Source organism: the organism of the source record quoted next, unplaced genomic scaffold (genome assembly GCF_019419815.1).
Source record: "Pyrus x bretschneideri cultivar Hongxiangsu unplaced genomic scaffold, Pyrus_bretschneideri_v1 Contig50, whole genome shotgun sequence".
In the NCBI taxonomy this organism is placed as follows: Eukaryota; Viridiplantae; Streptophyta; class Magnoliopsida; order Rosales; family Rosaceae; genus Pyrus; species Pyrus x bretschneideri.
Window position 1 is genome coordinate 1,512,320 of NW_025999788.1, and position 11,464 is coordinate 1,523,783.

The 11,464-nt window shown below is 37.3% G+C and overlaps 1 protein-coding gene across 1 annotated transcript; it reads left to right on the forward strand.

Annotated features, from left to right (window-relative positions):
* The first annotated feature begins 3,927 nt into the window (after positions 1-3,927).
* Positions 3,928-10,161, forward strand: LOC103951982 (stemmadenine O-acetyltransferase-like). Its single transcript, XM_048569881.1, has 2 exons — positions 3,928-4,942; positions 9,543-10,161. The coding sequence occupies exons 1-2, from the start codon at positions 4,056-4,058 to the stop codon at positions 10,015-10,017; spliced, it is 1,362 nt and encodes a 453-aa protein (XP_048425838.1). The 5' UTR covers positions 3,928-4,055; the 3' UTR covers positions 10,018-10,161.
* The last annotated feature ends 1,303 nt before the right edge of the window (positions 10,162-11,464 follow it).

Here is an 11,464-nt window from a genome sequence, read left to right on the forward strand (position 1 = left end):
AGTACGTATAAATATGCACTTACCTAAATCTCTAAATGGCTTATTTCCACTCTATTTGTTTGATTATTGATTAATTTGATTGCTTTGTTAAACTTGTTTGTGATGTGAGTTAAACTTGTATGTAACTTGTGCACTTTTGAATAACAATGAATATTTATTCTACAAAGTATTATAGTTTTTATATGTTATATATAATTTTTTATTTTTTTATTTTTTTATTTTTTTATTTTTACAAACAATAGGTTTTGTTAGATTAGCCACCGACAGGACTATCCATTAAACGCATCACCCACGCCTTTGCCCTTTTAAAACATTGTAAAGGTGAGGTGGATCTGGAAAGCTTGGTTGCAAAATTCAGGAAAGGCATTGAGGAATATAAAGAAAAGTATCCTAACAGTGTTAGTTGTGAGTAGGCCTGGCAAACGGGTCGTCTCTGTCGTGTTCGTGTCGTTTTCGTGTAAAACCTGTTATCTTAACGGGTCGTGTCGTGTCACCCGTTATCTTAACGGGTCCTTAAAGTGACCCGACCCGTTATGACCCGTTAAGAAATTTTTTTTTTTTTTTAAATTTGCACATACCACACATTGCCACATAAATATTACTTCAAAACATTAAAACATTTGTCGTTTAAGTACTATATCTACACTAAAAAATAAGAGCCTAATAAAAAAAATAATATATACACTACTAATCTATTACAAATATTAAATGTGCAAGGATATGCAAAATGAAAGAGTTTTTGTTTTCAAGATTGTAAGTCTTTCTCAAATGTTTACACCTCCATTTACAAAATCTTCAATCTACATCGATCATCATGAAATTGTATTGGAACTTTGGCTTGATCTATTGCCTTCAAGAGTTATGTTGAAGATGTTTTCAGTAAGGTTTTCCACGTCAGAACTCTGTTCCGCATAAACTAAGTATAGAAAAACCAAACATTAAAAATCATTCAAATTATGAGAAGTTTACCAAAATAATTATGAAAAGAAATAAAATAATAATACTATACCATATAAAAATATATTACCTCCTTTTCCAAATAGCCAATCTCGTGTGCACAACAAAGCTTGAACTGTTTCTGGTAACAATGAACTATGATACTGATCTAGTACTCTACCCCCAATACTAAATGTAGATTTTGATGCAACAGTTGAAATGGGAATTGTTAACACATCTCATGCTAACTGAATAATATTACTTGATCCCTGAATGTTTGTTTTTTGCAATTTTTTGCTGATGTGATCTTGAAGCATATACAAACAAGTATGACGGTTTGGATCGTTGAAATTAGTTTCGGAGAATTCATATCCCATCAAAATGATAGATTGACTAACACTTAGAGTTTATTTATATTTTCATTAAATATAACATAGGATTTTGTGGTATCCACTTGTGTAAATATTTTAAATTGAAGATCGAATTCATTCATTGTATTCATATAGGGTCAAGGAGTGTAGCTGTAAAACATCATCAAAATTGGAGTTAAAATAACCGTTAAATCGTGATTTTTCGTTTATAACCGTCGAAAAGCTTTGTCCCGTTACTTGATCTCTGAATATTTGTTTTTTGTGATTTTTTGCTGATGTGATCTCCAAGCATATACAAACAAGTTTGACGGTTTGGATCGTTGAAATTAGTTTTGGCGAATTCGTATCCCATCAAAACGATAGATTGACTAATACTTAGAGTTTATTTATACTTTCATTAAGTATAACATAAGATTTTGTGGTATCCACTTGTGTAAATATTTTAAATTGAAGATCGAATTCATTCATTGTATTCATACAGGGTCAAGGAGTGTAGCTGTAAAAAAATCATCAAAATCAGAGTTAAAATAACCGTTAAATCGTGATTTTTCGTTTATAATCGTAGAAAAGCTTTGTCCCGTTACTTGATCTTTGAATGTTTGTTTTTTGTGATTTTTTGCTGATGTGATCTCAAAGCATATACAAACAAGTTTAACGGTTGGGATCGTTGAAATTAGTTTAAGAGAATTCGTATCCCATAAAAACAATAGATTAACTAACACTTAGAGTTTATTTATATTTTCATCAAGTATAACATAAGATTTTGTGGTATCCACTTGTGTAAATATTTTAAATTGAAGATCGAATTTATTCATTGTATTCATATAGGGTCAAGGAGTGTAGCTATAAAAAATCATCAAAATCAAAATTAAAATAACCGTTAAATCGTGATTTTTCGTTTATAACCGTCGAAAAGCTTTGTCCCGTTATTTGATCTCTGAATGTTTGTTTTTTGCGATTTTTTGCTGATGTGATCTCAAAGCATATACAAACAAGTTTGACGGTTGAGATCGTTGAAATTAGTTTCGGAGAAATTGTATCCCATCAAGTTCCAATGGTGTGTGTATATATATATTTATTAAGTAGATTTAAATCTATTTATTTTGTACGTATAATTGACTGGTACACGAAGTAGTACATCAAGTGTGTCATTATAAAAATAATGAGATATGTCATATGTGTGATAAAAAGTTAATAACTTAAAAAAAAAAAAAAATTCTCACCACTTCTATTAATTTTCATTTTTCACTCCCTTTTTTGTTTCCTTTTCAACTTTTCTTATACTTTTCCCTCTAGCATCTTTCCCTAATTCCCTCACTTTTTTTGTTTCCATTTCAACTTTTCTTATCATTTTCATTTTCCCTCCCTTTTTCTTCAAAAAGGTTGGCATGAATGGAATGGAATCAAATCAATGGATGCATCATGCATCATGCATATTAATTAATAATTATTATAGTTTTTATAAAATTTAATTCAAAATTTAATATATATATATATATATAATTATTATAGATAGTTAATATTTTGGAGGTATAATTATTATAGTATATATAATTATTATAATTATTATAGACTTTATAGTTAATTTAATATATATATATATATGTATTTATTATAGTTTTTAGGGGTATAAAATTGTTAAATTAATGTATATAATTATTATAGTATTTTTTTAGGGTTATAAAATTATAAAAATAATATTCTTCTTATCGTGTATCGTGTTACCCACGTGTATACCCGAATCAACCCGTTATCTTAACAGGTACTTATCAGGTTACCCGATAACGACCCGATTCGTTATCGTGTCGACCCGAACACCTGTTAATTTCGTGTCGTGTTGTGTTGGGTTATCGGGTCGTGCCAGGAATTGCCGGCCTATGCACTTCAAAGCGTCAGAGAATCCGGGAACATCCTGATAAATGACAATATAGTGACCTATAATTGTAGCAGTTGGTGCAAGTTTCCCTTCTATGAAGCAAATTTTGGATGGGGGCAGCCGTCTTGGGTGAGAATTCGTAGTAGTGAATTCAGGAATATAATTATATTGATGGACACAAGTGACGGTGTTTGGGTGGAAGCATCATTAATTTTTACAGAAGAAGACAAGGCCATAATTGAAAGACATGAAGATCTGCTTGCATATGCTTCTGTGAATCCGCCTGTCATTTTATTAACATCCTCTTGCGCTTCTCAGATGGATGCGATTGTAGATGCTTGAATAGTTGTTTCGAGGCTTCTACTGTCTCTGATTTTATTACTTTTTCCTCCTTTTTGGTTCAACAAAATTGATATGTTTTTAAGCTTTATATTAGAAAGTAATGAATGAAGGAGATGTGTTTCACCCTCCGTGTATTTAAATTATTATCTAACACATGACCGTGATCTATATATGTAGAGGGCAATTGCATACCAGCACAGTTGACTTCAAAAGAAGAAGCCATCGCCATTACTAAAAGCAATCATGAGCCGCTTGCTTGCAGATGCTTCTCTATATAACTCTGTAATCAATTAGCATGATCTTGTCACTTTCAATTGTTGTTGTGATGTCGTTCTCTATGTGGATTGATTAACATGTGTTGCTTTTAATCATTGACTTATCTGAATAAAAAAGCCGGATTTGTGTTTTAATTATTATGCATACCATAGTAGAGTTTGGCACTATGCATAGCATCGCTATATATACAAATATGTATAGCGCTGTAAACACTAACTTGTTAGCAAGACATCACCTACCTAGAGTAAGGTAAGATGGCCACAGAAATCAAGGTAGAAATTATTGAGAGGCAAACAATTAAACCATCCACCTCAACTCCTCATCACTTGAGAAGTTATAAGCTCTCTTTTCTCGATCAGATGGCTTTCGTAATTTACACCCCACTCCTTCTCTTCTATCCCATTACCAGTACTACTAGTAACGTTAGTACTCGCCACCATGCTATGAGCATAGATGAAAGATGCCGGCATCTAATAGAATCATTAGCTAAAACTCTCACGCACTTCTACCCTTTAGCAGGAAGGATTGTGAAAGGTAATTCCATAGTCGAGTGCAACGATGATGGAGCTGCATTTATAAAAGCACGAATCAGCTGTTGCTTGTCGGATATTTTGGAAAACCCAGATGGCCAGATATTGAAACGATTCCTTCCCATTGAAATTGAATCCAAAGAAGCGGGCACAGGCTGGTTGCTGCTTGTACAAGTTAACTTGTTTGAGTGTGGTGGAATGGCAATTGGGTTGAGCATTTCACATAGGATTGCAGATGCATCAACACTATGCACATTCATCAACTGTTGGGCCACAATAGCACTTGGGTCAAGTGACAGTGATCAGGTACTAAACCTTCCAGAATTTGGTGCTGCATCTGTTTTTAAACCAATAGAATTTTCTAGCTCATCTCAGCCACCAGCAAGGGAAGTCATCAAAGAAAAATGCATAATACAGAGGTATGTTTTTGATGCCTCAAAGATCTCCACTCTCCAATCTGAAGTAGCCAGTTCATTTGTGGCCAAACCTACACGAGTCGAAGCGGTTTCAGCACTCATTTGGAAGTGTGCAACCGAAGCATCGAGATCAAACTTGAGGAAGCAAGGGCCTTCATTTTTCCGTCAAGATGTGAACTTGCGCAAAAGGGTTGTGCCTCCCTTGCCAGAAAACTTGGCTGGGAATGTTATTAAGCGACAATATCTTGGAGTATGATTGTTTCCTTTATTATAGGAATAGATTGATTTATGTAATCCTTGTATAAGTAGACTTCCTAGAATAGCCTAATTCTGATTGTATAAAGCTTGTACTTCTTGTGAAGAAAATTAATATACGAAAACATCTTCAACACTTTTCTCTCACGGCTTAAACCCTAGAACCCACGAAACCCTAGCAGGTTCATATTTTAACATGGTATCAGAGCACCGTTTCTGGTGACTCTGAATACCCCACCTATCTTCAACGCTTCCGCACCACAACCAACAACATCGTCATCATGAGTGATTCAGGAACCAACACAAAACCATTAGAGATGGCTGCTGATCTCTCGAACCCGTTTTTATTACACCCTTCTGATCAACCTGGGAACATCTTGGTCTCCAAAACCCTTCAAGGAGACAACTACAACACATGGAGCCGTGCTATGCGCATCAGTCTAAGTGCTAAGAACAAGCTAGGTTTGGTCGATGGAACCATTGACCCACCTGTTGAAACAGATAAACAATTTGCATTGTGGCAACGATGCAATGACATGGTCCTCGCATGGATCCTGAATTCTGTGCATGAAGACATTGCAAGCAGCGTTTCCTACTACACATCGGCAGCAGATGTGTGGGCTGACTTGCGTGATCGTTTCTCTCAAGGGAACGATTCACGTGTTTATCAAATTAAGAGAGAAATTGTTGAGCACAGACAGGAGCAACAATCGATCTCAGTCTACTACACCAAACTAAAGGCATTGTGGGATGAATTGACGTCCTATCATGAGCCCTCGACATGCACTTGTGGGGGTTTGAAGAAGATCAATGAATGTGATGAAAAGGAAAGAGTGATGCAGTTTCTCATGGGATTAAACGAGTCCTATGCCGCAGTACGTGGGCAAATCTTGTTGATGCAGCCACTTCCCGACACTCGGAAGGCATACTCTCTTGTTTTACAACAAGAGAAACAAGTGGAGGTATCTCTCACTCGTCATAGCAACAGTTTGCATGCGATGCATTTGACAAGCCATAGGGAATCTGCTGCACAACGAGGTAACTCCTCTATTAAATGCTCATATTGTGATAAAAAATATCATACCGTAGATCGGTGTTTTTATCTTAATGGCTTTCCACCGGGGCACAAATACCATGGCAAAAAGATGATTCCTCCTAATAAGAAGAAACCTGCGGCTAATCAAATAAAGACTGGCAGTGAAGTCGCCACAGTCACGGATCAACACCATCATGAAACCAGCAGCCCCAAGTTCACTCCTGAAGAGTACAACCAAATCATGGCTATCCTCAAGAAAAACAACTTGGATGGTAATCCTCACCATTTTGCAAACGCCACAGGTACTCTTACACCTCTGTCCAAAATGTCAGGAGCCTTACCACAGAAAAACCTATATTGGATCATTGATAGTGGGGCAACGGATCATATATCTCCTTCACCTCACTTGCTTCACAAGAAATCTATGTGTGATTATGTACAAATGCCGAATGAGGGAAAAGCCATTATAGAATCTGTTGGTTCTGTCCAAGCAACTCCCCTTCTTAAACTTGATGATGTGTTACATGTTCCAAATTTTCAAGTTTATTTGTTATCCGTTAACAAACTCACTGAGTCTCTACAATGCATAGTGATTTTCTTTCCTACCTTTTGTGTGATACAGGACATGGCTACGAGGAGGACGATTGGCCTGGGCAAGCGATATAATGGGCTCTATTACTTGTTGTCCACACAAAATCCTCACTTAGCTCACAATGTCAACCGTCATTCAAACCTTTGGCACCGACGCTTAGGACATCCCTCCACCGGTCCCTTACAACTTTTGACCAAGCAAGTTCCAACTATTATGTTTGATTCTAGTCATTTGTGTGACATTTGTCCCCTTGCTAAACAAACTCGTTTGTCTTTTCCGTCAAGCTTTATTTCATCTCAAGCACCTTTTGATTTAATACATTGTGATATTTGGGGACCTCATCGAGTCAATTCTCATTCGGGGGCTAGATATTTTTTGACTATTGTTGATGATTATTCACGATTTACTTGGATCCATCTTATGCGTTTAAAATCTGAAACACAAGGGTTGTTACGTTCTTTTATTGCTTGGGTTCAAACACAATTCAATCGCATGATCAAGACGATTAGGGCAGATAATGGGGCTGAATTCATTTCTTTACGTTCCTTTTTTGATAGCAAGGGTATTGTGTTTCACACTTCTTGTCCCTCTACTCCCCAACAAAATGGGGTCGTTGAACGAAAACATCGCCATCTTTTAAATGTTGGGCGAGCACTTCGTTTTCAAGCCAATTTACCTTTAATTTTTTGGGGGGAAAGTGTTCAAACGGCATGTTATTTAATCAATCGCTTACCAACACCACTCCTCCATCACAAAACCCCATTTGAGCTTTTACACTGTACACCTCCAGATTTTCATCACTTGCGTGTGTTTGGTTGCTTATGCTATGCCACGAATCTCACTCCCACACACAAGTTTGATCAACGTGCTCGGAGATGCATATTTGTTGGATATCCTCTTGGTCAAAAGGGGTACCGTGTTTATGATCTCACTACCCACAAATTCTCCACCTCCCGTGATGTGATCTTTCATGAGGACACCTTTCCCTTTGCTTCCCAACCCCCAGATCACCAACCTGCCAGTGTTGTTCTCCCCCTTCCCTTTGATACTACCATCGACCCACCTGCTCCTAAGACCACTGTTATCCCCCTTCCATCCCACGACCCACCACACGACCCACCGTACGATCCACCACAAGCCACACCCCCTATCCATGCCACCAACCCTTCTCCGGACCCTCTCATCACCGAGCCTGCCCCTCACCTTTTCCCCTTGCCACTCGTCACTCCAACCGTCCTCCCAAACCCTCCGTACGACTACAGGGCTATCATTTATATCATGTACACTCTCTTCTCCTAGTGCCACCTCCTCTTCCATGTCAGGTACACGTTACCCTTTATCTCACTATGTTTCTTATGCTCATCTTTCTTCTTCACACCGTTCTTTTGCTTGTGCTATTTCCACCATTGTTGAACCCACTACCTTTGAGCAAGCTAATAGTGATCCTGCATGGCAAGCCGCCATGCAAGCTGAACTCCTGGCCTTGGAACAAAATCAGACTTGGACTCTCACTCGTCTCCCTCCCGGTCATCGAGCTATTGGTTGCAAATGGGTTTACAAGGTCAAGTATCATTCAGATGGGTCTGTCGAGCGTTATAAAGCTTGCCTTGTTGCCAAGGGTTTTACACAACGTGAAGGTATCGATTACAAAGAGACTTTCGCCCCAGTTGCCAAACTTATTACCGTCCGATGTCTTTTGGCCGTAGCTTCTGTTCGTAGTTGGTCTCTCCACCAAATGGATGTTCAAAATGCCTTCCTCCATGGAGATCTTGGGGAAGAAGTCTATATGCAACTGCCTTCTGGTCTTCGTCGTCAGGGGGAGTACAATGTATGCCGACTCAACAAGTCACTTTACGGGCTTAAACAAACCTCTCGAAGCTGGTTTCACAAATTTTCTACTGCTATACACTAAGCTGGGTATCAACAATCCAAGGCCGATTATTCCTTGTTCACCAAGGTACGTGATCACTCATTCACAGCTATACTAATCTACGTCGATGACATGATCATCACAGGCAATGATGAAGAGGCCATTCGTGATCTCAAACAGTTTCTTCACACTCAGATTCAAATCAAGGATCTGGGACCATTAAAATACTTTCTCGGCGTAGAGGTGGCTAGGTCTTCTCAAGGTATTTCTATCTCGCAACGGAAATACACGTTTGACATTCTTGATGAAGCCGGCTTACTGGGTGTCAAACTTGCAAAATTTCCCATGGAAGAAAATTTGAAGTTATCTCCAACGGAAGGGCAAATTCTTCATGATGCCTCGAAGTATAGGAGACTTGTTGGTAAGCTTATTTACCTTACTATCACTAGACCGGAAATTTCATATGCAGTTCATGTACTCAGCCAATACATGCAACAACCAAGAAAACCACATTTAGATGCAGTCCATCGTCTCTTGCGATACTTGAAAGGGGCACCTGAACAAGGAATTCTATTTCCTTCAAAGGGGGACCTAATCTTGGCTGGATATTGTGACGCCGATTGGGCTCGATGTTCAATTACAAGGAGATCTGTCACGGGTTATTGCATATTCCTTGGAGGAGCATTGGTATCTTGGAAGACTAAGAAACAAACCACCGTTTCTCGATCTTCAGCAGAAGCGGAGTATCGTGCCATGGCCTCTGCGACATGTGAGCTTACATGGATGAAATACTTGTTGGTTGACTTACGAGTTGATCATCATGTGCCAGCAAAACTGCATTGTGACAATCAAGCGGCTCTTCATATAGCAGCCAATCCCGTGTTCCACGAGCGTACCAAACACATAGAGATCGATTGCCATGTTGTTCGTGAATGTATTCAATCAGGGGTTATCACGACAGCTTACGTTCGAACTGGAGCACAGTTGGCTGATATATTTACCAAGCCGCTTAGACAAGGGATGTTTCACTCATTACCAGAAGGGTTGTGCCTCCCTTGCCAGAAAACTTGGCTGGGAATGTTGTGGGTTCCTTTACGTCAAAGGCTGATGAAGAGAGTAGTGTGATAAATCTAAAAGACTTGGTTGCTAAATTGAGGGAAGGCATTGAAGGACTGAAAGAAAAATATGCTGCAAAACTTGTCTTTGATTCTGATGAGGCATGGCAAGAAATCAAAGATGAGCAGAATAAGCCGAAAACTCGTGACAACATGGAGATTTATAGCTGCACAAGTTGGTGTAGGTTTCCTTTCTACGAAGCCGATTTCGGATGGGGAAGACCATCATGGGCGAGCGTAGCTAGTATTGCAATTAAGAACATAATTGTTTTGATGGACAAAAGAGATTGCAGCGGAATTGAAGCATGGGTGACGATGAGTGAAGAAAGCAAGGCCTTATTTGAAAGCAAAGTGGAACTGCTTGGATATGCTTTCGTAAATCCAAGTGTGATTGACACCTAGCTATTAGGAGCCTACTCCTCCATTTCTATTGGGACTTAAAAAATTAAATTGATAGTTGCGGTTCTAAATTAGTTAGAAATGTGATTATGTAAATTCCAGTAGATTACGTGTAGAATTCTATAATATATTTTAAATAGTTTCTTAGTTGTGATGTCTTATTTTACTATTATAAATAAAAGTACAATAGAGTAAAAAAGTACATCACTGAATAACGAAACTCTCTCTTCTCTCCCCTTGCCGCCAGCCCCCTCTCTGTATAATCTTTGATTAAGAAGTATATAGCTCTTCTTGGTGATACTATATTCTCAATTACTTAGCCTGATGGCTTCTTCGAGTGACATAAACTAAGATGGAGAAGTTTTCGATTTGTCAATATTTTACTTAATTTTCTTAAAAAATAGATGCCAATTTTTACTCATCATGCCCAAGCCTAAAACAAACCACTTCATTTTCATTTATCTTCGTATGAGAGATTATATTCATACATCTTAAATTACTTCTTCTGTATTTTTTTAATTTTTTAATATTTTTTTACACACCATTAACACTTGATAAAAAAATATTAAAAAGATTAAAAAACGTGGAAGAAGTAATTTAACGTGTGTCAATATAAATCTCATGTTCATATTACAAGTCAAGCTGATGTTGTGGTTACATCATGATAATTTGATTTCTTGATACTTCTTTTCTGCTTTTGACAACGACTTTATTATAAAGGGTTTTGGCATATTCCTCTTTTATCCACATGCACTCAAATTAAATACTCTATTATCTTTTCAAAATTCACAAAAGATAACAGATGGCGGAAAAGAAGTGTGAAATCTCTTCCCACGGACAAGGATCCTCTTTGCATTTTCTTTGTAGAGATCCGAATATTAATTAATTATGTCCATTTATCGTATATCGTAAAGTCAGTTTTCATTAGGTACTATTTATATTTAATTTTAAATTAAAAATTAAAAATAATTTTTATTCGTATGATATAGGATAAACGAACACGATTGATTATCCTCCAAATCCTCACAAAGAAGATCTGGAAAAAATCCAACTCCTCTTCCCACCATCCGTTGTTGAAAAGTTGTGTTCCAGCTCGTATTTGTGAAAGATTTCAATAAATTACAATAAAGGTTTCTGAATAAATTATACCACAAGTAATAATTTTTTCCGTCTTTAAATGATGCTTTTTGTTGCCGTTGTAGTCTTTTAGATTATTCCGTCAATTTTCCTATTAAGTTGAAAGATAAAATATAAATTTCATCAAAAAAATTTGTATGAAGAAAAAGCAATTCAGTTCAATTTTCCCTTTGATTGAATTTTTAATTCTATAAGAGGGTGTTTATTTGCCCGTCTTAGCTCTCATTGGACTAGACTAGATTAAATATTAGTCTAGTCTAGTGTTTGTTGCCTTAGGAGACTAGTGTTAATGAGATTAACTAGGACTCGTTTT